Source organism: Bombus terrestris, chromosome 12 (genome assembly GCF_910591885.1).
Source record: "Bombus terrestris chromosome 12, iyBomTerr1.2, whole genome shotgun sequence".
NCBI classification, from domain to species: domain Eukaryota; kingdom Metazoa; phylum Arthropoda; class Insecta; order Hymenoptera; family Apidae; genus Bombus; species Bombus terrestris.
In genome coordinates, this window is record NC_063280.1 from 7,477,872 (window position 1) to 7,505,174 (window position 27,303).

General features: G+C 37.8%; 2 protein-coding genes across 12 annotated transcripts in view; both read left to right on the top strand.

The window, feature by feature from the left end:
- The first annotated feature begins 1,141 nt into the window (after window positions 1-1,141).
- LOC100643380 (tyrosine-protein phosphatase non-receptor type 5) lies at window positions 1,142-12,720 on the top strand. 7 transcript variants are annotated; one of them, XM_048410699.1, is made up of 10 exons: window positions 1,142-1,400; window positions 1,471-1,882; window positions 2,894-3,104; window positions 8,471-8,663; window positions 8,754-8,952; window positions 9,029-9,244; window positions 9,322-9,732; window positions 9,827-10,122; window positions 10,207-10,416; window positions 10,522-12,600. In XM_048410699.1, exons 4-10 carry the CDS (start codon window positions 8,641-8,643, stop codon window positions 10,634-10,636), a joined length of 1,470 nt encoding a protein of 489 aa, XP_048266656.1. In that variant the 5' UTR covers window positions 1,142-1,400; window positions 1,471-1,882; window positions 2,894-3,104; window positions 8,471-8,640; the 3' UTR covers window positions 10,637-12,600. The 7 variants fall into 7 exon arrangements, with proteins under 7 accessions (XP_048266656.1, XP_012170512.1, XP_048266657.1 ...); XM_012315122.3 differs by having other exon boundaries at window positions 1,142-1,886; XM_048410700.1 differs by having other exon boundaries at window positions 1,142-1,840.
- Window positions 12,721-13,700: 980 nt separating this feature from the next.
- Window positions 13,701-27,303, top strand: part of LOC100643133 (myelin regulatory factor-like protein) — a 67,014-nt gene continuing 53,411 nt past the window's right edge. For 4 of the 5 annotated variants that reach the window (XR_007226038.1, XM_012315116.3, XM_048411190.1 and 1 more), the window contains exon 1: window positions 13,701-14,367. Coding sequence is in view for 4 of the 5 variants with exons in the window: in XM_012315116.3 (XP_012170506.1) it covers window positions 14,319-14,367 (49 nt within the window). In the remaining variant the exon portion in view is untranslated. The remainder of the gene's footprint in view (window positions 14,368-27,303) is intronic. The other variant, XM_048411191.1, reaches the window with a different exon arrangement.

The following is a 27,303-nucleotide window of genomic DNA, read 5'->3' on the forward strand; positions in this document are numbered from 1 at the left end:
TAAATTGTAGCGAGGAGACAACGTTGCGCACCCTGTCTTTTAGGGGTAAGATGCACCGGTGAAAAATTGAGCAGCCACGAAGAAGGGTAATTTTTTCGTTACTGGCTCCATGAAATCCTGTCATCGACTAACCCCATAGTATCACTGTAAATTTCATCCCTTATCTTTCGAATAGCTAGTATCATGTTTCTAATTAACATACTTACTGTTAGTTATTCACTTAATATTAACTCAATACTCCAAGTTTACAGCCAGGCCGCAAATTCATTATTAATGAACATGCACATTTTCTATCTTTTATAGAGGAGCAACATTAAAATTCAGCATGTTATCGACCAATTCCACATCAATGCTATCTTCGTATTTGATTTTAAAATCAGTTGAATACGCGGCTGAGTGTGTACGTCTAACATTTTATGAAACGCTAACAAGCGGCTGACACTACGATTAAACTAGCCTTACTTGTCTCTTACGAAACACAGTATCGATAAGTCGACTATTTCCGAAAGATTTATATTTTTCAATCTATCAAATGGAAATACTTCTTCTCGTCCATCCCGTGAAAAAAAAAAAAAAAAAAATAAGAATCAAGAAAAATGGACTTTCCCGCCAGTTCTTCAAATAGAAGCAACTTCCTTTGCGTTTTGACCGTAAAATACTACGAACCGGAGGCGTGACTTTCTATTACAAGGGTTTAACAAGGATTTATTTTAAAAGTTCGATCGATCCGCCCTTGCCTTTCCATCCAGCGATTTGTCGAACGCCTTCGAAAACCGAATTACCCTAACGGCCGTAAAATAGGTCGAGCAAAACGCCGACCGGACCGATGAATCTCCACGCGAGATTAAACCGTCCCTGAACTATCCGAAAATAATATAGCGTGAAACTGCTTACCGTCGAAGCTGAAAGAAAAGACACACGAAGACACGGAGCAGCGCACACAGGCGAGCCATGGACCCGTCCTCTCTCATAAAGACGAACGATGCGTGGCAACCTCGAAAACGGGGTGGAGGCAATGGAAAAGTATGCAGGTAGTAACCAGGAGGGATGGTTTGTGAGAGAGGAAGAAGAAAGAGCGACACCATCGGTAGCCGCAGCACCCTGTCGATCGTGGCGGCTGGTTCATTCGGGGGATGAAGCGGGGTTGGCTGGTGGTTGTGCACTGTAAAAGAGGGGAAGGTGGGTCGCCTCGTATCCGTGTCACGAATGCGCGCGTCTGCACTCCACCTCGCCACCCTCCACGGCCACCGAAAGAGGTGAATGCAGTTGGCCGTCATTTTGCAACCCGTTCAGACGCCATTCAGATGCGTCCGATGCAAGTGGTCGGCGTCGCGCGACTTCCACCTCGTCACAAGATCTGATTGATACGTTGTTCCTCGATCCAAACTCGGACGACGAACGTTGGTAGACTGCTACATAATAGACCTTTACGCGTTGATTAAATCTTGACCGATATCTATCGTTTTAAAGGTTCGGAAGGGGACAAAGACCGATAAGACGAGACGAGACAAGAAATCGAGGAAAGATAGGAGAGAAAAGCCGCGAAAACACCGTTTTATCTAGGATATACGTAGTCTCACGCGGAGTACACGCGCGCGGCTGATGGTCAACTACTTGTAACAACCGCAACACGCTGAGGGGTGAATCGACGCCGACGATCCTTCGTTGGTAATCTCTGAATGGACCGTTGCGGTGGTGTTTGCCGTTTGTTCCGCTTGAAACGTGACAGACGTGGGACAATGAATTTTTCAAGGATCGCGCTCGTTGATAGGGGACACCGAATGGGGAACGCGATGTTGACCGAGAAACTAACCGACCAGTGTTTTATGTGTACTTAAAGGTGAGCGGGCGTTACCCACGGATTTTGATTCGATCCGAGGCGGTGAGTACGTTGATTTCCATTAAATCGTGCGAATTGACTAACTCCATTTTTACGCGATAGGATTTATAGACACATAAATCAATTCTTTGGAAATAAATTCATTGTTTCCTTCGATGAATATTAATTACTCGTTCGTAGCAGATAGTATACGTAATTACGAGTTCTGAGATCAATTTTTCTAAAAATAATTCCTGTAATTTTGATTTTTCTGTGCGTCATCATTTATGGGGTTGCTCGGCGTGGCTTTTCAGCGATCCATTTATTCCTTAAAGATCGGTCGTTACAGATGAACGATAAAACGATCCAAGGAAATATAAACGAAGGTTTGATCGTAAATTTTTTCCTATTTGCATATGATCGTAATTTGCTTGAGGATAATTAGGAAATTAAAATGAAATTATTGAAATTTACATTCGCGTGCGAGGCTAAGCAACGTTTTAATTAGACGATTCAGAAGTACGGTCACGTAGATTTCCTATGAGTCATTCTACCATGAGACAACCTACCGCCGGGAAATCGATTCGGTATAGTCTAATTTACTTTAACGGCGCGGTGGCGGCTCGTATCATCTTTTGTTAAAAATGCAATCACGCGATCACCATTAACTATTAATATTTCAAGAGCAATTCTCCAGCCGAACATTCTGTCACTATTACTCCATACATTTTCCTAATCGATGTCTTATTTGTATCGAATTCCATTCAGTTACAGAATATGACGATACAAACATCGTTGTTTGCTACCGTAGAATTTATCGTTGTTCGTTTCACCTTCTTACGACCAATGAACCGATTGAAGTAAATCATTTCTTTAGCGGGCAATGAATATATTAATTACGTACTTGTGCGATGAAATTTAGAAACGAATGAAACGTGGATTTCACCGGTTTGGCTTCTCAGAGAATTTGCGTTAGATATTCATGTTAATTAATATTAAATATTCGATTATGTTTTCAAATATTCGTTCTGACATTAGATATTCAATATGTGCGTGATTTTCGTACGATTGCAGGCGTGCAAGGAAGAAAAAAAGAAGGAAGTCAGAGATAACGGACGGAAGTCGCGGAGTTGCACGTCGCACGTGCTTGGCGAATAAGCATCGAGAAAATTGCCGTAGGATTATCCTCTCTTCTTTTGCTTTTTAACACGGCGTTACAGCCGCTTTTCTGGACGAAGGAAGCCCCGACTGACCAAGCAAAACGTCTCAAAAAGGAAATGTCAAGGTACTGCTTAGAGTGGTTATGTTTATTGCTCTTAGAAACTGTCCCCACGATTTTCTTTCCCACCTACGCTTTCGAAAATAAGCTCCGTAAAACTTTCGCAATTTTCGCAGATTTTCTTTCCACGCTCGTTATATCTTCACTCGCTCTGTCGTTCTTCTCTGGCTGGATAAAATTACGAATTTTCAAACAGCTTAATCGCGACCAGATTAGGTATTTCCATCTAACGAGCATTAAAGTATAAAAGTAAAGCTGTAAAATTTATAAAATTAAAAGCTAGAAATTTGCCCTTAATTGGTTGGCAACACGCGATTAATTCAATATTTTCCAGCGATAAATATAAAGATAAAAGTAAAATTATAGAAGTTGTATAACTAGAAATTTAAAATTCCCTTTGTAAAATTTTTAAATAAGGTAAAATAATTTGAAGAATGTTACATATTTTTAACGCTATAGAGGTAATCGATAGAGCGTTCGACGATTTGCAAATGCGCTTTATCAACGGTCGTCACGAGTACAGCGGCCAATGACTCACGATGAATAACCAAGGTTTTGTAGTAAATGTTAAACGACTTTTCATCGAGTTCGAGGATGGCAAGGAAGGTAAAATCCTTTGACTGACAATTTATCGTGCCCCGTCGCCCTACGGTAATTAATAGGGTGATTCCAAGTTTCTTTTTTAACAAAGGGAAACGTCAATGCATCCTGTTACGTAATTTACAATCGTAATTTATATACACGATGTTATTCTCCGGAATATTCTTCCATACTGTTCTTGAAAAATTAATTTCAACATTCGCGATAACATTCTTTAATTGCGCTATACTACGAACAATTCTCCGTATGAATATAATTGTAATTCACTTTTCGCTTAAGTTCTTATGTTCTATATCGAATGTTCCTCAATTATCTTGTCGAAAAATCGATTTGGAAATCAACCCCTATTTTCTTTCGTTAAATTTACAAATGTGGCGTGTAAATAATCTTTTACATATATAGTCAGAATTGATCTTTTTAAAAAAATTGAAAGAATTTGCGAAATGATAAACAGTCATAAATAGTCGAGAGACATTTAGGCAACGAGGACTTTATTCCGGCGAATCTCTAAATTTTTCTCCCTCTTATGTTTGCATTTCCCTCGGCGAAGTATTGGACAAAAAAGAGAACCCTTGAGAGACGTCTCGATACTGCCCACGCGTTTCTCGTTCGAATCGACGACACGCAATTTTACGCAAGTGCGTGTCTGGCTGCGTGCGCCCTGCGAAAGCTCGCAAGCTCTCTCCGAAGGGTGAATGGAGCCTCTAATTTAGTCGGTGCCACGACCGCCCTACGATCCGTACGGTTCTACGCTCCCGTACACTCGCAAAACTTCGTCTCTGCCAATAATTTTCCCTCCCAGTGCTTCGATCTGTGTTTCATCGATTTTCTTTTCATTCATTGCGGATTTACATCAGTTTCTCTTTATACTTATGACCTCGACTCCACATCGCGATTTCTCAACCTATTGAAAATACATGTCGAGATACATATTAAATTCGACGAGTGATTCATAAGCAAACAGCGAACCTTTTTAACAATTCGCCCATTTATCTTATCGTTGAGTCAGTTGTAAGGACATTATCGAATGTTAGCAGAAAAAGTGTTTATTAAAAGGCAGATCGTTTTGTAATCGAAGTATTCAGTGCTGTCGGGTAAACGTGACCAAACAACGTGTGTCCGAAATATTATTTGTTGAAAATTAGAAAGTACAGAATACCTGAATGTTTTTTCTTTTTTAACAATTATCGTCGTACGATCGGTCAGTCGATTAGTCGTAAAATCGTTCGTGTAATTAACGTACTCAGTGTTATCGAGTAAACGTAGTCAACCGGCACGCATTTCAGATATATTTTCTTGAAGGTGAAAAATACGGAAAACACGGATGTTTTCTGTTAAGAATTACTTTGTACGATCAATCATGCCAAAAGACGTACGAGTAATTACCGATAGCAGAATTGGCTCCGCTCGTCCATGACATCGATCTCGAATCAATTAATTTACGAATCCGTCGGATAAAGAAGGGGTAGTTTCGAAGATTCGGTTCTATTACGGTGGTTTATCGATTTTTTCAGCCTGTACCGGTGTTACAACAATGGCAGTTGATCAGTATTGTTGAGTGACAGGGATCGGTAGGCAGCTTCAGAGAAACCGCAGTTCGTTGAACATCAGCTTCGCGGAATACAGTACCGGTAATGTGTTATATGAGTAATTATTGCAGTATGCTGCTACTCAACATTGACTCAACTTAAAGGGAAGAACGTTAAAGACTTGAACGTTGAAACACTCGTTAGAAAGAAAAATACATATCGACGAGTAGAGATTGAAAGAAAGAAGACAAATATTTCAGAGGATACAATTTTAGAGGAACAAGACAATTTTAGATGTCGAAATTATAAATTACGATAGTAGAATTTTGTTTGTAGAAATTTGGAAGATAGAAGAATAAATAGAAGCAGAAGAACCAATTCGACAGAACGAATATTGGATGTCGGCCGTATGGCAGGGATGAATGGGCGACATCCGGTTTTCTGATTCACTGAGATATTCTTGAGAAACGCGTAAGACACACGCGTAGACGTTCGCTCGATTCAATGCTGTCTTAACCGATGAACAATTGATAAAATCGAGCCAATATTAACAGACTATTGCTTTTTAATTTGGAGCAAGATCGACGCCGTTTTGCATCATGTGTCTGTCACGAGATAAAGGAAGATTGCTTCATCGCTTGTTTTACGTCAATCGATCGAAATTGCTTGTGTGAAGAAAGAATCGTAGAAAAATCACGGTCGTTTAACGATTTCAAACGGATGGAAAAGTATAATATGGAGGCAAACATGAGGCAGTGTTTCGACAGAGTTTTTATACACGGTAATACGTTACAAGATGATCGAATTTTTCATCTCTTTCTTTTTTTTTTTTTTTTTTTTTTTTATTCTTTCGTTTCTTCGTGACAAACTTTAATTTCATAGAGTATACGTGTGTGGAATGATTCATCCCCAAGATGCGTCAGCGCATCAGAAAAATATTTCTTTTAATGTTAACCACCGTGACGGGTATCCATGACCCATAAACGCTCTTAGGGAGATACGCGTGTTCTTCTTGCTTTGATTTATTCATAAACTGAATTCCCTTAACGATAGAAGTAATATAAATAGTATAATCCCCTTTGTTCATCGCGACAAACTCTCTGTGGATATATGTATACTGGCGCTCAAAAGTAATCAGACACTTGTTTATCTTTGTAATTGTGTAACCGAATTACGAAATTAAAAGTGAAAAGGTCTGCAATAATTTTCTTCTTGCCGAGTTATACGTAATAGTATATTACAACGAAATAAAGTTCATTTTTAGAAACCAATATGCAACGATAAAGTCGTGATATTCGTAGAACAATCTTGTTTGGTTGAAAAACTGTTTGTCTTCGAGTTGTTTAATTTCTGAGCCATCGGTCAAAGTATCTGGAAATTTATGAATTAGGGACAGATATTTGAATCTCAACTTCGAAGCGATTTAAAGCTTTTTGACAGTGTGCAAGTTTGAGTCGCTTCCAGAGTGATTTAAAATTCTCAAAAGTATCGATAAATCTTCAATCTTCAAAGTTCCAATAAATCCTGAATATGCAAAGTTCCGACAAATCTTGAAACATCATGGGAATCGTAAAAATCCTGGAAACTTATATAAGATATCGAAAGAAGTCAAATATTTTCGACATAATAGATCAAAATCTTATATATTACATAATATAAGAGATCGTAGAAATTTCAAAAGCTTAAAACTTGTATGTACTGTATTTCGGAATGTGCCGTTACTTATGAATCACAGTGTACTCGCATAATCGTCAAAAGAGGTCTCCTTATTAACGCGAAGAAAAAGAACGGTATTACCGGAAGAGAATACGACACCGACCGCGTGAGAGCGCGACGTCGAAATCGAACGAATCGAAACATCGTGTAGTCGTGCAATGGCGAGACGCAACACAGAAACGCTTCTCGCTCCGGTCTCAATGGGCAAACGTAAAACTTGATTCCGAATGCACTTTACTATCATTAGTTGCACGTGCTTCGCTTTCATTCACCTTGAGTCCCTCCCGCCAAATTCCTGGCGTTGGTAGTAAATCGAGCACGCGATTGGCTGTCATTTGCGTGTATCTTGCCGCTGATTGGCCGGTATATACTCCCGTACATAACCGAGTGCAAGGCCGAAGTAAACCGAAGCCCAGGTCAGGGTACACGAACGATGTCTTCGACAGTTCGAACGAGAAGCTTGCGCAGACGAGACAGACTGGTTTCTGTTAACGATATCAACATGGCTGTTTACATGTCCACGCAGCCGCTACTTTCAAATCGCGGCTCGTACGTTATTCTTAATCGTACAGTCTTCGTATTCTACGTGTGTTTGTTTCTGACGAGAGGTACCGATTGAATTTTTTTTTATATTTTTAAATATTTATTTTTTTTTTCATTTGTGTGAACATCATATACATACATTGATACGTATACGTTAGTTCTCTCTATACACACGGTCGAGAAAACAGGATGTAGTTTATTCGTGTTCTTCGCTTTCGTATTTGTGTGTAAATGGGAAGTGGATGTATACACACGGTGTACAGTTGTGTCAGTGACTGAAACGACGTCTATTCATCCACTTGTCACATGCAGTTCTCTCATTGGTGTATACTCCATCTGCTCGCGTTTGTTACCCTTCCCCACTTCAGAGTTTCCTTGGTGTTTCGTTCATAAAATTGACGCGATGTTTACTTCCTGCGTAACCGCACGGAAGTCGGAAGAAATCGCTTCCGAGGATATCTTTATGAGACTCGAAGGAATTCAAATTATCGTCGAGTGGAACATGTCGTTGTTAAATGATAGATCGTACGAAATCATGGAGAGGTGTTTGATATTGCGTTAATAAAAGAGAGAACGTAAAACGTGTTGCTCTTTTTTTTGTTGAGGTTCTGACATAACGCGTGTGCTCCCCCCACGTGTCAGGTCGCGCAAATACTTTATATTTATATTCTGTATATCTTAATGATATTGGTTGTTATTCTCGAGATAAACGAATGTCAATTACTGTGAGTGTGTTAAGAGTGTCGTTATATTATGACATTAAAGGATATTTCATATCTAATAACATTCTTTGTACAGATAGTGATAGAGATATAGATAAGATTTTTTGTAGAAATTAATTGAATTATTTTTAATATATCAATATTAATCATTGACCTTAACCATCTTCGTAGTATGATACAACATAAAATAGCAATATAATATATTATGATACTGGATTTTTGAAAACAATCTGAATCCAACGAATTAAAACTTTTGTTGCAGGAAGTACGAGTACTCCTCTGACTAAACATTATGTAAATGATGCAAATTATTACGACATCTCTAGCAACGATGACAGATCAGATCCCTTGGAGAAATTTTACTTAATTACTGGACAAAGGTGGCACGCAGATACTGTGCTGCCTATTCCTTTATTACCATCTACAGAGGGAATGTCCGCTAGATCTCATCATAGGTACATAATCAAAAACTTTCTGCCTATTATTAACTATATATTAATAAATATTATTAACTCACATAGCAATAAATTTGATATCAATTTAAGATATCAATTTTTGGTATATAGGATCCCACAGTCCATAACAGGACTGGATGATGCTGGAATGGATTTGCAAGCAGCTCAACTTAGTACCCGTACAGGTCAGGAGGTACGCTCCACTGCAAATTTATCATGGCCAGACTGGCAATTGCCTCTGTTCGTAGTACTTTGCGCCATCGGTGGCGCTATTCTCTTTACATTCCTGGTAAGATTTCAATTCTACACCACCCATTACATATGGTTAGGCAAGATATTTATGTTTAATTTCATTTCTTTTTCAGGTTTTGTTATGGCTGCGGAAACAAATGTCGCGTGAAAAAGATACAGAGGATGGTGACAGGAGAGGTTTGGTAGAGGAAGGTGCTGTAGGTCATCCAGAAAAGCCTATCAAGCCTGGAAAAGGATCGATTGAATGGGTTCATCAACCTGCAGCAAAACCATCCATTCAATCTGTTCAGACTGTCCAATCAGTCACACAAGCTACTGGTTTACCAGAGGCATGTTCCATTATTTAGAATAATGTAGATAGTCGTCAAGTAACAACTACAATATTGACGAATTCCTCTATCCTTAGGTAATGTCGGTGGCGATACCAGAACGCAGACCAGAACCAATATGTATAAAAGCTAAAGGATTATTGGAACGACGTGGATCAAGCGCAAGTTTGACTATAGAATTGGCACCTCCTCCGGAAAGTCCACCACACATTGTCACGCCTACCCGCGAATGTACCGCGGAGGAATTTTTATTAAGTGCCGGAAACGTTCTATCAAGAGCCCAACTTAAAAAAGCAATCAGTGATCCAGCATCGTTGCACAAAGAGTTTTGGGAGGTTCCTCTCAACTTGCCTGAGAAATTAGATATTTGTGGATCCGGGGTGAAGAATAGATATTGTTCCGTATTACCAAACCCACAGTCGAGGGTGGTTTTACCGGGTTCTGCTGATGATCCTCTTTCTAGTTATATTAATGCCAATTATATTCGGGTACGTACGTTCAGGACAAAATGGAATACACAAAAATTGAAGTTATTTAAATATACAAAATTTCAATTTAAGTTTATTGATTTCAATTTAACAGGGTTATGATGGAGAAGATGTTCGCTATATTGCAACGCAGGGACCATTACCTCACACTGTGTGTGATTTCTGGAGAATGGTCTGGGCAGAAAAAGTACCCGCGATAGTTATGATGACGAAGCTATACGAGGCCGCGAAAACAAAATGCGAAGCATACTTTCCGCTGGACAAAAATAATCGCATGCAAAGTGGACCGTTTACCATCATCGTTAACTCTATCGATACGAGAGAAGGTTACATAATCAGAGATTTAGAACTTCGATACGAAGGAGACAGAAGACACGTGCAACATTATTGGTAATTAGATTAAATCTGCTATGTTTTGGTTATTTCGAGTGGTGTTATTAAAGCTCTTAATGTAATACTAACAAACAATTATAGGTATGATTCATGGCCGGACCATGCCGTACCTCAAGCTGCGGATACTCTTGTTAGTTTAGCTGCAGAAATAAATTCTTTACCAGGTCCGGTTATTGTTCACTGCAGTGCAGGAATTGGACGAACTGGTTGTTTCATAGCTTTAGCCACGGGAATGATACAGCTATTAAGAGATGGAAATGTTGACGTGTTGGGTATTTTATGTCAAATGAGGTACAAGATATTTTCTTATAATTAAACTGAAATCCGGCAATTTAATTGCGAGTTAAATTATATGTTGCTAGATTTGAATATTGAAAAATTATATCTTTTTTTTAGATATGACAGAGGCGGTATGGTTCAGACGGCAGAACAGTACGAATTCGTTCATCGTGCACTTTGTCTGTACGAACAGACGCTTGATGGTGGTAAAGCGTCGAGTTCAGGGGATTGAAACTATAAACAAAGCAATTGTGGGAATTGATAACAGTTCACTAGAAGAAAAAATTCGTTTGAGAATTACTATGAAAAGATTTACAAAACGACTATGAGATATTGTCTGCAACATATTACTTCGTCCAGGTGTGAATATCTATACCATGGAGGAAATTCTATGGAAAGAATCTCAACTTTAGACCAGCGGATGTCTTATCTGTCTTTCAGCTATTCAAGATGAGTTTTGTCTCACTAAATAAGCTGCCATTTCTATACTGCCATGACGAATTGTTGACAATTAATATCAGTCACAAAGCTCAAGATAAAGATAAACGGTTTATTGATTCATGTTCTAAAGAGTACGATATTCTTAAACGGAATTAAAACTGTTTGACTAATGAAAAAAAAAAAAAAAATTTCAATTTGACTCACGAGATATCAGGGTTTATCTGAGTATCGATTCAGATTTTTATGCATTCTCTATGTGTTACAAATTAGATTTGTCAGTTATAAATACTTGCATCTATAATATTCTCAGAATCCTATACTTTCTACAAGCAGTTCTTTGTTAGCTTCCAATGCAGCAAACTGTTACAAAATCGATGTTGCTGTCTAACACTACAGTTAAAGAAATGAATGCTAAAAGCTGTTAATGATTATTTCAAAATGAAACCATATATACAGAAAAGCAAATTATTATAAAATTGGGACCCACGTCGATTAAAATATTTTTATCCTATTTGTAGTTCCTAGTTAATTTAACGGTAAAACTTACACGCTGATTTCCATGACTTTTAATTAATTTATCAATAAAGACTGAATGCAGGTAGTACAATATGTTTATTATATAAGTTATAAATCTAACTAGAGATAATATGTTTCTCTGATCCAAAACAAAATCCATGATGTTATAAGATCATAAGAAACGTAGTTTTACTTGAAAAAAGAAAGGAGAAAAAGAGATAGCAAATTGTAGGATGGATTTGTTGATCTGAACCTCGAAAAGCAAACTATCGATTCCTCATATAGTAAAGCAAGGTTATAGTTGTTGTATAACATTCTCTCTAAGTATTATGTACAAAACTATAATTATTTATTCTGTTTACTGCTTGAATAAATTAATATTTAATGAAATTCCAATACAATGTTATGAATTAGCGACTAAAGAAGCCATTGCTTTTTTTTTCTTGATAATAATCGGTTTGCTTGGTTGAATATTGTATTAGTCTATAGGTGACAATAAGTGTGGTTACGAGCTTCTAGGCAAAATTTGAAAAGAACTTATTAACAAGAATGGCAATAGTTTGAACAGAAATGTCTCTCTGCATAGAAATATTGCATATAACTCGATTTCGATGTTGTATCAAAGTTATTAATATTCATTACTATCGCATACCGTTACGAGATATATTGCAGACTCTGTAAGATCTATGATTATCGATCGTTGTAATGGAATCTTTGATTCGTTCTTTTTTATAATTAATTCTCACCGTAATTCCACTAAGTTGTGCGTTTCGATTTCAGACTGCTACAATTGTATGAAAAATTGACAATTGTCTGTATGGATATGCCGTAGCGAGTTCAAATGTTGTTTTAAGATATACAGTCTGTTGATCGAATGTGTTATAACATCAATTATTCGAATTGTCGATATAATGCCTCAGAATTTTTCTGTTTTGTAAGTGAACAAGTGTGAACGTGTATTTTTGAGCGAAAGATTGTGATATGTATACATATATACTAATATATATACATATATATACTTGTACATATGTTGTACAGAGAGCAAAATATATTTAAGAGACTATGTATTTGTGTAAGCAAATTGAGAGTAAATTATTTATGAGTATACATATAAAGCCTTGGGCAAACTTTAATGTAAACGTATTAATAACGTAACGATAACAATAACAATAATTTAGAAACCCTTTGGTGTTCAACTGTACTTATGTGACGTAATAAATGTTTATAGTACCCATGCAATGTTTACGTGTAATTTTTTGGCAAGGTGGAGTACTATCGCGGCCACGTATGTTAAATTTTGTTTGCGAAGAATTATTATTTGTAATTATCATGATTTTATAATAAAATTTCATTAAGTTATTTTCTATGTTTATTCAAATTTCTATACTTTACCAACAAATTATTTGTATATTTATTTCCAAAAATAAAGTCCGTTAAATTGAATTCGTGAATTCAACTCGTACTCCGCCATTTTGATTAATACATTAAAATATAAATTTCCGTAGAAAATGTTATCAAACGTTTGCATTATATGTACCATGAAATTAATTCAATCTGTAGTGTATATATTATAAAAAAATGATACCAACGTTCCTTACATATCATCTGTTTAATATTCTCTAGATTATAAGAAATGTAATGTATGTATATATTATATATACAACATATGTGTTACGATCGTTCTATATAACTGTTACTTTGAGAAATGACATTGAACATTATTTATTAAGAATAAAATTCTATTTTTATAGCCAATCAGAAATTATTCTGTATTCTAGAAATCCCATTATACGTACTCACATATACTATCATTAACAAGTGAAAAAAATAAATAATCACGAGAACTACATTGCATTTTTTTCGAGTATACAAATGAAAAATATATTAATAACTTACATATCTCCAAACACGTACAATTGATGACAATCCTTTCAATCTGTACGAAATGTACTCGCAATTTTTAAAACAACCACTCCGACGTCAAATCCACTGATTTCGTTTTACCGCGCGAAACGCCGACAAGTTTGGTGCCGCCATCTTGAGTCGTATAAATTGCTTCATCGATATTCAGCTTCATTTACGCCTGTTTACACCTTAAAATTACCATATAAATTGTTACAGCGTTTCAACAAATACATCACGCAATGATATCTTAAGTAACATCGACCACTCCACAACGAAAACTCGAATCAACAACCATTAACTACAAAATCAAAGGACATTTTCACGAGCGAGCGACGATGCGCGGTTCTTTCAAACCTTGCAGTTCGAAGACTGACGCGTATCACGTGACCAGCTCGTTCTCGGCGCGACATGCACGGGGCGCGTTTGCATGTATTACGTATTGTGTGCGTGTGGTATCGGCCACGGAACTGAAGTTTAGTCCGCGCCTCGGGATTCGACACGGCTCCTGGGTGTACGAGTCAGCAGTAGAATAACGCAGAGAGAAATCGTTTCGTTGAATTCAAAAGAATCAAAAGAAAAAAAGAAAAGGAACAACAAAAAGACGATATACAAAAGTCGGTTCAAGTAGTGACTTCTTTCGGATACTGTATTGGAGTAATCTTTTTTTCCTTTGCGATGCTTTCATTGTCGTTCACCGTGTCGATTCTCGACGTCGATCGCTCGTAGATCGTGTCGCTGCGTTCGAAGGTGCGAGGAAACACGGAGTGACCACACGGAAGGAGTGAACTTATCTTATTTGGTGAAATTTCGAGGGAAACATACGATTAAAAAGAGACAGACAGTGCAACCGCGAGACTGAGAATAACAGATAGAAAGGCGACAGAGAAGGAGGCAGTAAGAGAAAGAGAGATAGAGAGAAAAACGGAAGAGAGTTACATTAAACGTTGCGTACTATGTGGGACGTCGCGTCGAGTGACATTCTAGCCTGGAGACAAAATGGGGCCCGTTGATCGGGCCCGGAAGATCTCAGGGGTCCGATTATCAACGGAGGTATGGATGTCATCGGGGACGGGGACGAGCAAACCCTCCAGGCGATTCTCGGTGAGTACCATCAGAGTTTCGTTTTGTTACCGCTTGTGTTTCGAGTGTATGATATATGTATAAATTGCAAGCGTTCGCCAGTCAGCTCGGTGGAACGGTTCGCGACGATTGACAAGCATGACAGCCACGGGAATGTCGCGGATCCCTAGCGTTCGCCATATACCTTGCATTTACCGTGTGCGCCATACAAATGCGTTCTTCGGTTGCTTCGAGTTCCCCGTGCATTGACCTTAAACGCACCGGACACGGTTCATCGTGCGTTTTCGTCTTCCAGCCTCCTTGCTCTCAAACAGATGACCAGATAAACAGCGTTATCCTGCTCCAGTTTGACCTTACCCGGTCTACGTTTTTTCTCTTTCTTTTCCGCTCGAATATTCTAGAGTCTAATAAACCTGTTCTTTAGTGATGCAGAGTATGAAAATGATCAGAGAAGTTTCTCCTTTTTGCGAATTATTATTTGTTGGATTTTATGTAGATACTTTTGATCGAAGTATGGCCGATCAACGAATCAAGTAGTAAATATGGAGGAGTTTGTTTTTAACGGAGATGCTTCAAACAGTTGCAGGACTAACCTCTCATGACATTTAGATAAACGAATATAGCGGAACATTATAGTATCCTTATTTTTTTTATTAAGTTATATACAAATATAAGTATATTTTACTAACTTATCATAATTATTATAACTATTACGTACTAAAACTATCCAAACCAGAAATATCTTATACATGTAGTGTAACTGAATAAAACTATGTAAGAACACAGATATTTCTAAAGATAGCGTCGATATAGATCCAATTTAGATGTACGCTAACGTGGTAGGTGTGTCGGTACACTGGAGTTGTTGAATAATTCAAATATTGTTGTCGCGTAGTATCATTCATAGATTCTTTCTGAATCGCTTGAATCCGAAGAATTCTGTTTGCAAAATGCTTAGCTCGCTCTGATTGATCTTCAAAGGAGAGTCGTGTGCCTACGTGGATACATTTACCCTACTTTTGCCTTGACTGTGCACCTCCCCTCCATGCTCGCGGAAAAACCGCCTTCACATACCTGTTACACGTTTAGTTCAATGCATCGTGCTGCATCATTTCTTGCCATTATTCCACTGTAACTATGCAACAACCGCTATTATACTCTTCCCCTCGGAACCAAAACTCGTATGAGTCATCGTATCTCTTAATTTCGTAAGAAGTCACGTTAAGTCATCCGTATCAAGCATCGGTCGAAATTAATTCATTAATGATCAATGATGCGTTAATGCAACATTTCATTCGTAATTTTCGTTTCTAGCCAATCTATATAATTTAATTTAGTTTTCTGACATTGTGGTTACGAAATTACTATTTCTTCTTATAATAATCGTCACTAAGTTGTGCGTGTTTAACCAGAGTTCGAGTTTTTATGACGATAGTTGAGAAAATGAAACTAATTATATACCTGTACACCCTTTATAAATGCATGAAAATCTCTTCTACGTTGTAAGTTGTATCTTTTAAAATTATATTCTTTTCTGTAAGATATCCATCTTTCACAATGATAAAATGGCTTAATCAGAATAAAAAATATTTCGTGAATATGAGAAATTTAGGTAAACACTGAGTCATCGAAATATGTAATAATTATCTGTTATATAACATCAGTGGAATAGCATCTGCATAAAAATTCGTCGTTTTTTCGCATGTTTACGACATTTTTCTAATAATCGCATTGGATGTTGGACTCCCGGGTGCATTCACCTGCAACGAGTGCACCGTAGCACTCTTTATTTGGGTCGGAGGTTGCAATGTAATGCTTCTCTCCGTTCAACTTGATCTTTCCACGAGCATGCTCTCGCGAGCAGTGTACAGACGGAGAACTTGTTTTTTGACTACATTGAATCATTCGTTCGTGGATTAATACGATTAAATGCGTCGAACGTGATTAAGATGAGAAAATAGACAATTAGATTAAGTCGGATATTAACATATCGTTGACAGAGTATGTTACGAAATAAATTTTCACCCCATTTCCCATACGTACATTCTTAGAAAATATGTCAATGCTTATAAGATGAAAAACATCTATTTGCATCTCTTGACCTTGACATTTAAAAAATTATAGACAGTAGACTCACGCTTTCTGTTAACGTAACGTGTCAAGATTCTTTAGTATCAGAGTATCAAGCACTTTAATATAAGTATACTTTGTTTCATCGTTTCTCACAGCGTAGCTGTTCAGTCAAAACGTGATATTTTAAAAAATTCTTAGATACGCCATCAATCAAAAGCCTGCAATCGCTACGCGTTCCTTCGAGTTCGAAAGTTAAGCGGAATTTTCGAAGAGAGTCCATAAGAAACTCTTTCACTGCAAATTCTTCGAAAGACAATTACTATTGATATATATTTAGCGTTAATTTCGAATAGCGCGCGTATTGTTGCATAGGATGGCAACGTATATTTTTAGTGAATTAGAGAGCTCGGTCGATCTCGTTTAGAATACCTGTCATTGAAGCAATTTGAATTTACGCAACGGCTACTAAATTTTAATTCGTGTCACTTAAACTCGTTAAGGACCAGGCAGTGAAGTAATAGGTAGACAAATAACTTGGATTATGTAAAGAAGGTAATTGGCACAAATCTGTCTGCTATCACTACGAATAGCTAACAAAATATCTTTATCAGTTTCTAGAAATGACGAACAAAAAGCAACGAAAATGATGAACGGAAATGAAATACGATCTCCACGAAGCCAAATAATTGCTGTGGATTCAAGGTCCTTGCCGAGATTTTCCGACCAGATCGTTTTGTATTCTAACGATTTCACGTTTAGTTAACTACATACATCTAATAACGTTCTATACAATGACTGGAAAATGTATTGGCCCATACACTCGGTTTCAGTTGAAGTGGCTTTTTATCAGATTCTACATTTCATTTTCATAATATCTTATGAAAGTATTACTTAAATGATACGAAATTTATTATAATATATACGCATGCTCGTGAAAGTATTACGATATAGTGGTCGTGTCTCATTACAGTGCTAATGAAATTTCAAAATATTTTTATAATACATACAGTACGGGCATAGAAATTTTCTATGGCAACCGTTTAAATAGGTCCATGAGCCGGTGTACTTGAATTTAGTTAACGATAGAATAGATACAATGGCGCGTTGATACGTGCTTTTCATAGCCACTGTACAATCTATCAAAGGGTTTTAATATATTTTGGAAAACACAAAGTACAACGGAAAGAGAAAGAGAAGCACGTCGATGCGCGACCGGCGAGATTCGCTGGATGGATCGAACTCTCTCGGATATTACCGCAATTCGTCGGTCTTTACCAACAATTCCAGTATTCTCTGTGCTCACAGTGGCTGGCAGACAGTGAAAGTTGCAGCGGTGAACGTGCTTTTCCGTTTATTTGAAATTAACAGCTCGATACTTGGCCGTAACCCGTGTCAATAAACAACGCGTACCGTGTACACCATCGACAACATTTCACTTCATTTTTGTTTTCGTTATCAGCTATTATTCACAGTCGCACGATTGTCGTCAAAGTAATTGTTCGTTGCCACGTTCGTTGCCAGGAAGGTTCGTTGCCGGTTCTTTCTAGATTTTTTCTGATTTTAATATCTCTGATATTATCCTCATTCGCGCATCTAAAGATGTTTACGTATCGTCTAGAAAACGATAATTAACGTTAAAAGTTAGCGTGCCGTAGTAATTAAAAAAACACGCCGATTTCATAGCGAACCATCGATCTTTCTCACGTCGTAACGATAGCCGTGAAAGCCGTCGAAGATCGGCGAGAAAGACGTGCAGAACATCTAACGAAGTTAGTATAGCTGTGTTAAATATAGCCGCGCGAACTTTCCTCGTTGCTAATTAATTCTCTCCGCGGTATATTATTATGTAAGCTCGATCTCTGCATTCGATCGTCAGTTCGAATACAGTGCAGCTCCATTTGTTCGAACCTGGCGAATAAACAATTCGTATACACGTACGTAAGTTTCTATCAGTTCATTGATTATTTCTGCTACCTGTGATTTCTCTTTTAAATAGTAGCAATTCACGATCGGATAAATGGATCTTATTTAATCTGGATAGAACTTTGATCGAATACCGATTTAAATCTCGATCAAATAAATGGACTTCAGACCCGAGTGAAGTTTCACTACGGCCAACAGTAGTAATTTCGATTAATCTTTGAGTCGAGACGATTTAATCCATCTTTCACTTACGAGCGAGAGAAAGATGAAAATGAGAAGAAAACACATGGGAAATATTTTTTTATTTTTTACAATACGCTTTCTTAAATATATATTTCATTAAAATGTTGAAAACAAGCATCTGCGTTTCCCATCGAAAAGATACATATTACTATCCATGTTGATTACATATCTTTCACTCATCCTCTCATTGACATTCCTATAATTACACTATTTTACCCAACACTCTGTATATCGGAAATTAAAGACACATCGTTTGAACGATGCGTTGCGTGATATCTCGTATGTACAATATATCTAGGAAAGGGTTACTCGTCTGTGTTATAAAATCAAAAGCGGTTTTCCTGATTTGTACGCTGCTTATCGCTGGTCCGTGCAGAACGACGCAACGACGCAAAATGAGCGTTAATGGCAACGTGCTTGTGCACGTGTGCACGCCTGTCTACGCTATGTAACTGCGTACGTGGATGGATGCGTCTATGCAGCAGTTACTGTGCACAGTTCCATGTACATACGTATATCAAGCGTCATTGAATAGAAAGATACGATTAGCGTGACGCGATCCTATTCTTGCTGCAAAGTTTCAAAACAATCGATTTTTCGAGTTCCGCCTAGACTTATGAAACGTTCTCTCTCTCTCTCTCTTTTTTGCTACGTTGAATAGATAATAGGAAACGTTTCTTCTCGGATGTAAGTGAGTTGTTTGGGCAGTGGGTAAAGTCTGTTTCGCGTCGGTTAAATTATGTAGCTTGATTCTGAGTTTGTGTTCATCACTGTATAAGATGGCTAGATACCGTAATAATTGTATAAAATAAAAAACAAGGATATAAAGGCTGATAGTAGATATATTTTTTGAAGTATATCTCGGTAATTATGTTTGTTCGTGTCACCTGTTTTACTAGATAAATTGATGGAAGTTGATCAGCTTTTCCTTCGCTGTTTCCTTCTTTTTCATAAAATGATTGATTAATCACGGTCGATTCGGCAAGAAGTTTGACCAACTTCCAACTCGTCGGATCTTTCTTTTTCTCTTTTCTTTCTTTTTCTATTTCTTTCTTGCTATGAAAAAAGGAAAGAAAGGAAACAAGGTTATCTAGAGACCCGAGGCGTACGGTGTATAGAGAAGGTTTTACCGAGAGTCATAACTGTAAACTGGTCGCTAAACGCGAGAATAAATACCGGTCTCTTCCGATTTTGTATAACGCGCTAAAGATGTTTGCTTCGTTCTAAACTCTAAACTATCTCCACACGAAAATCCTTGAATATATCGGAAGAAGAAGAAGTAGAAGAAGAGTAGGAAATGAACGCAGAAATCTTTTTCTCGCTAAACTGAAATAAAAATCAGAGAAGCAACAGATACGAAGCCTCTGTATCTTTCTGATCTAATTTTTCTGCAACTTTTTCTGCAACGTAGAGGTACGAAATGCAGCAGCAACGATAATAATCAGAGCTACTTATCGATCAGAGGAATATCCTCCTCTACTTCCGTTCTTCCGCGGATGATCGCATCTGTCGCTCTAGTTTCACCTTCGTCGAATTTGTCTATAAATAGGGACGAATGGTAGGTAAGCTGTACCGGTAGCACTAGTTTATTATACTCCATATAGTAATGGCGGCCATAAATTGCAACAAACGGTGTCGTCACGAGAGGCAATTTACTACTTGCCACTCGCGCCCTTGCGCCTCTACGAACGCAACTTTCCTCGATGCTCTTCCTGAAATCAATATCGGACCAGTGCAAAAAGGATCTTTCCCAGTCCTTTCAACGAAACTGTATAATTCACAAAACTCAACGAAAAAGACGTGCTCGAGAAATTGAAGAAATGCCGGTTTTTAAATACCCTGGAACGCATACACGCCGATTTCGTTTCAAGTTTATTGCGTATTTACCGATATCATTCTAATATGTAGAATACGAGATTTTATTATCATAAATCAAAGAAGTGTTATGCAATTTACTATTGGATAATATTTCTCATCGCTGCCTATCTAATTGCCACTGGTACTTATTCGACAATTCGTGTTCCGATAGAATCTGCTGTATGTCACTTTGACACGCAGTAGCCACGCATTATCGGCAAACAAAGAATATTTGGAAAATGTTAATGTTTCGGTTGATGATGGAAACGAATCTACGCATACTCCGGGATCAAATATTTGCTTTGATACCATTGCTCTCTGACCGATTAACAACAACGAATCGCATTAACCTCTCAAAATATCTCATCTGTATATCGCAGCAATCACCACAAACGTATCACCAGAAGATTCCATTTATTAGCAGCATCCTTCTCCAATCCATCGACGAGCTGCAACTGTTCCGAATCTGGTGTTTATACTTGAAATTTCCGTAGCGTGCAAATCGATGGAAACCAGCTCTTCGAAATAACATTAATCACCTACTATTTCTTTTATCTCCGACATGTTGTCCCCCCTACGTTCCCTCGCCATATCTACCACCGTTTTACCATACACATGCTGGTTCGGCTCGCGATTTCATGCCGATCCACCGTTACACCGTTCATTTCATTTTGCTTGCCTCGTCTACCAGCCGTGTTGAAATCGTATCGATTCACCGGGTGAACGTTTATTTTCGACAACGGACGCACGCCAGCGACAATAAAACCGTTCGATCGTGGCCGCTTATCGGCGATCGGCGGACCTGAAGGATGAGTTATAGGACCGGCTGGCGCGACATGGCCGTTGAGGAAAGCACCGCGCAAGCTGGAGGTCGTCCTGAACCACCCACAACATCACATTGGTCGGCGAAAAGCTGTGTGGTTCCGCCTTTCGTCTAAAAGCTCGGGCATGCGCCGAGTTTCCGTGCCATTCGCTGCACCAGGCCACACGGTGCCTATCGTCTCTTTATTGTTATTATCGTCATCGTCGCTGTCCCTTTCCTCTTCTCTTTTTCCATTCGTTTCGAACTACTTTCCCTACTGCCATGCGACCAGCCATGAACAACCGCGAACGATATAAATAACGATGAGACACGAACGAGTATTTTGTTAGCGTCCTCGTTGTTACGGAAGATCGTTGGTATCTTTGTTTTGTTGGCAGAGCGGCCTGATACAATCGTCGATTTTAATCGTACGAATAATTCAATCATTGATGAATAGTAAAGTAGCGAGTAAAGAATTAATCAATAGAGTAGTCGGTTAACAATCGAGTATTTTAAGTTCGGTAGTCGAGTGTCAGTCTGTTGCCTATTTAAATGGCACCGCGTCAGAGTCACGTGTAGAAGCGAAAACTGTTTGCAAAGATTGGTTCTGAGACTGAGCTTTTTCTCTAAGTTAATCGTTACGTAGCCGACCAAAATGTTTATAGCTCTAAGGAAACAGTTTTGTGATATTTTCGTTAAGAAGATCGTTAAGATAGATATTACGTGGAAGTGTACATACTCAGGCTACCGACATTAGGTTTAATCTACGAACAACGTTCCCATTGTTCGCCAGACCCATTTTGACAATGGACTTTGGTAACTACGAGAAGGAAGATGTTTGGAAAGAAACATGGGAGCTATCTCGATCTTTCCCTTAGATTATACAGTTTTTCTTTGTTTTAGGGTTTTGTTCTTTAGAGCGTGTTACGATAGTAATTGCTTTATTATTTGCGATCGCGTCGAGTTTAAGCTTTTGTAGTGGAACGGTGAATTTATGAGCGGAAGATGCGAGAGATTCGGGTTAAGATAAGTTTAGCAATGCTAAATGCGATCGAATACTAATATGGTTGAAGCATTGTAGCGAGATTAAATGAATTATTTATTTATTTTTTTTCTCTTAAGACGAGGAGGACGAGGAGTAGAAAATTGATTTGTGAAACCCATTTCGTGCCTGTGACCCGGATTCTCTGTGAAAATCTCTGTTATTTGTCCGGGCGGAAGTTAATGTGGAACGCCGTTGTTGATGACATCTTCGTGTTCTTGTCCCTTTTTTGCAATAACCGCAATGCGTGCGTTTTATTCGCGCGTGTATGCAAACAGGGGAACAGGTAGCGTGACATATACTTCGATGACAGGCGTGCAATTATGGAGATTTTGACACCTGATCGTAGCTTACGTACATACGTAAGGTCGTCAATCGTGCGGATGCGCGCAGGTAAAAGTTAAATAGACAGATTCGTTGCAAATAAAATTCATTGAAAGTAACTCGCGATAACGTTGTAATATATTACTTGGAAAATAATAATTAGACCGTACATGTATATGCATCTATGGAAAATCAGAAACTGCAAAAGCGCACAGCGCTTGATACTTAAATTAGAAAATCAATGTTTAAATAAAACAATCGAACACGTCCATTATTCTGTCCAGGAGATTTACATAAGGTCGCTCGTTCTTTATAGTTCATTGTTGTCAAACAAGCAATCCAATTTTACAATTCAACAGAAATAAACTAATCTTATAATATAACCAAGTATTCGAAAGAAAGCGACCAAACGTATTTACGAGATTGTTATCTTAAACCGCGGTATACGATTTCTTACTGTAAATCATAAATAAAATTCTGCAAACTATTCGAATGTGCGGTATTCGTTATTAAAAGCAAGCTTGAATTACGTGTGAGAAAAAGCTGTTTCGTTTGAATACGCAATGGTTAATTCTCACCGCTTGGATACGTTTCTGTGTACGCACCTGTGGGTGAACCTGTTTACCTCAGCTCCACAAAGCAAACTTGTTTACAGCTATAAAGTTCCCTAAGCTGCTCCCTTAAAGTACCTATGTATACGTGTGTACTACAAACTGTGTGTCGAAGTGTACGTACGTCTATGAAAAACTGCCGGTGAGACTCGTTTTCTAGACGGAAGAAAGGGGACGAACTAAAGGGGTGGTTTGTTTAATCGATGCCACGACTCTTTGATCCCGTTGTGTCCACAACTCTGTGTTCCGTACGCTTTCACAATCATGCGAATCGGCCACAACGCGGTCTTTGTTTCCTTTGCATGCCACTGATTCGTGAAAGTAAACAGCGTTCTATTCTTGCATCGGGTCATCGAAAAATTCACTTCCGTGATTATTTAATCCTCCATTGGTATCCTTTGGTCATACATTGAACACAGCTGTTCAAGCTAGGTATGCGTCGAGTTATTCGATCGCAATTTTAGTTCCTTGAAATCCATTTTATTATCATTTAATTCTTTAAATATTATTGAAATCTATCGAGGATCTGGAAATATCGAATACCAATGGAAACGAAGTAAGATTAAATAATTTAATCCAAATCATGATAAATTGAAATAAAATGTTATTGGTAAAACTGGTAGAAATGTCACACACGTTATACAAAAATAATAAAAGTTGGTTAATAAAGTGGAATGCAACGCTACGAATAAATTTTACGAATATGTAATTAGTTATCCGTGTATCCGCATTTATAGAAAAAAAACTATCAGTTTATTTATTTATTATCTACTCCGTTTGTAATTCTTTTGTTTAATTAACCATTAGCGATTTTTAGGCTTCACGCATAAATTTGTAAAGATATTTTTCCTTTTCTCCTTCGACTCCTTGTATTTACCTTTCACGGTCCCCAGCGAATTCCAGAATGAGAGGAGCTCGTTCTAATCTCAAGATCATCGTCTGCCTACGTCCATACACGGCGTCACGATGCATGAATTAGAAAGACCGTCTTGATCGTAGATTGACGGGGATCCTGAAATGGAGAACCGAGAGATTTCAAGGATACGCTCTCGCCGGCTTTCAAGTCTCGCTTCGATCTCGATGGTATCTCAAATACATGTATACTTCGATACGATTATACACTTAACTGGTTAATATAGCTGTTTGTTTGGACGTGCGTGTCATATAAAATGTTGACGTAACGTGAAATTTTCAATTTTTAACGTTTGCATTGCCAATTACTTCTTTTTTTCTCCGTTTCCCTTTTCTTTTTTTTTTATTATTATTCCATCCACGTATATGCTATTCACGATCATTAAGATTTTCTACTTAAGATTATACGTGTGTTCTTGAAGTCACGTACACGGACGTTTATAGATATCCGGACACTTTGAATACTTCATAACGATAGCATATAAATTTTACGAATGAACAATGTACCATTAGCCAGAAACACTGTTTATTAACTTTTTATGGAATCATCAAATTGCCTGTTAGAAAGCAAATAAAATTCTCTAATTTCTCTAAATATTTCTCTCTATCTAACATCTCTAAAAATAATAATAATCATAATATTTGCTGTTGAGTACAGAGCCAAAATTTCAATTCAATTAGAAACTTCAAAGGAGGGTAAATTAAAGTTGAAAAGGCCTTGTAACAACACGTGTACTTAATATGATCTTCACGTTATTATATTAACAATTGAACGACTTTTTCTCTCTATCTAATATCTCTAAAAATAATAATAATCATAGTATGTGCTGTTGAGTACAGAGCCAAAATTTCAATTCAATTAGAAGCTTCAAAGGAGGGTAAATTAAAGTTGAAAAGGCCTTGTAACAACACGTGCACTTAATATGATTTTCACGCTATTATATTAAAAATTGAACGACTTAGAACGAACAAATATGAAAATATACCGTGGGGCCTAGATATCCGTATAATACTTTACATTTATTACTAACACCGGAAGTGCTTCTATTAAATTAAAAGATTCTTCTTAACTACTTGTATAATTAAAAGATTGAAGGATCTGTAGAGTTTAATCGAGGACGACAGTATTGTTTGGTTCGTACGAACGATTCGCAAAATGATTCTATCGCGCTCGTATCAAACAAAATTGTGGTTGCACAACTTTGAGGCGGTACGAGCGAGTATAACGAGACACGAAAGTCACCAACCATTATAACGGATAATGTTCTCGTTGCTTCATACGTCAATTGGTGTAATAGCGCTAGAAATGCCATCCGACGAATCGATTTACGAAAGATTTTCGCGTTTCTACGCTGAAGATCTGGAGCAACGTACATATCGTATGCAACTCTGCCGATCGTTTCGACGAAATTAAGATGTCTTCGTGGAACTTTAATTTATGGGAATCGCGCGTTACGACACGGAAACTTGCTTATGCGAAGGAACGGCTTTGTTACATCGCTACAAAGCTAGTAAGGCTAATGCCGAGTAATTACGCCAGAAACTAGAATTTTCGTTAATGGACGCGGACGTTAAGAGAAACGTCTGCTACAGCGAGGAAAAAGTAACGCGTTAGAAAGATACAAAGACTATTTAATTAGGAGAGATATGCAATATGTATATAGTATTAAACCAGAAACTAATCTTCGCTATGTATATCGCATTTAACTGAAGGTTCAACAAACGTTTAACGAAACATACGATAAAGAATATAACAAAGAATATAGCAAAGATATAATATACGAATACAACGATGATAAATTTGTCAAATCTAATGTACGAAAGACAAGGGAAGACGCGAAGCGACACTCTTGCGTTTACATTGCTTTGTCTTTCGTACGTCAGCTTTGACAAGTTGGAGTTAAGATATCAACCAAGCTAACGATTTTCCGGTATAAGTAAGCTAATAGTTTTTTTTCGTAGAGAATGTCTTTATAAAAAAATATAGGGTGTCATTAAAAAAAATTAAGGTCCCTTTAACGTCTCGAAAAATATACTCATCCGAGTAATTTCCTTAGATACGATAAATTTCTCTGGAAACATCTTCTCATAAAGTCAACAGATAACGAATTACTTGAGACGGTAGTTTCTACTGACTCACCCGGTATCAAATTCAATTCGAACATGCCGCAACTACGAATTTATTATTAATTATATTTATCAATTCAATTTATCATCAACGCGTTACACGTTTCGATAAGAATTTCTACTCTTATAGACGAATATCATCAACAAACTTATCTATACTTATTTGCGCGAGACGCAGCTGGTGAAATTAATCCGCCTCTAAAGTAGATCAACACAGTCAGACACGGACCATCCACATACTACGTATTCTTGAGGCGCGGAAGCTGTTCAGCTACGTCGAAATAATTATCGCCTTGGCGGTCGATCCTAGTAGCGAGTGTGGGAGGCAGAAGATTCGTCTCATCTCTAGGCGAAAGTTGCTCGATCTCAATCACTGAAAGTGTTTTATCGACCATGAAATTGAACGAAGAGGTGATAAAAATGCTGCAGTAATAAATTCCGCGTACAAAACGTCAGACACCTAGTTCCACCGATGAACCCTCTCGGATTAATCGGTTGCTCGCGAGCAAACTTTCCACTTCCATTTATCCACTGAGGAGGGATAAATGATAGGCCTCGGTTCTAGTGGGATCTCTTATCGCATTCGCGACTTTTATTCTAATAAAATGGGCAGCCTCGAACGTCTGATCGAAGCACGAGTTTCCTAGCCGTTTTCATCGCGTTTTCCGAGACCTTCTGTCTCCTCGGCACTCGATCACGCCCACGCACGAACCTCTAATTTGCTATTACATCAAGCAGGGCGGTACGCGCCACTTCCGGGTAAGAAATCAAAGTCATCCGTCGCGAAACAAACGCTGCCTTCTGGTAAACGTACGGACGAATCCGTGACTTTATCATTTTTTCTTTTTTCATTTTTATCGACTTTTCTGGTATGGAACTTTAAACAGCTTCCTTGTAATTCTATCGACTTTTGGCCGATTTTCGATTTAATTTCGACGATCTTTAACGATTCCTTCGAATATCTTTTGCCTGATTTCTAATCGAATTTTTTACGGATTTCTGTCAAGTTTTTACTGATTTGAAATTTCTAGCATTATTTTATT

What these genes read in the sequence shown, in the direction of transcription:
- LOC100643380 (XM_012315119.3), top strand. Translation starts at nt 7,377, where the DNA reads ATGTCTTCGACAGTTCGAACGAGAAGCTTGCGCAGACGAGACAGACTG. An exon ending in TCCGCTAGATCTCATCATAG is followed by an intron (nt 8,664 to 8,753) that starts GTACATAATCAA and finishes TATCAATTTAAG; the next exon opens with ATATCAATTTTTGGTATATA. An exon ending in AGACACGTGCAACATTATTG is followed by an intron (nt 10,123 to 10,206) that starts GTAATTAGATTA and finishes AAACAATTATAG; the next exon opens with GTATGATTCATGGCCGGACC.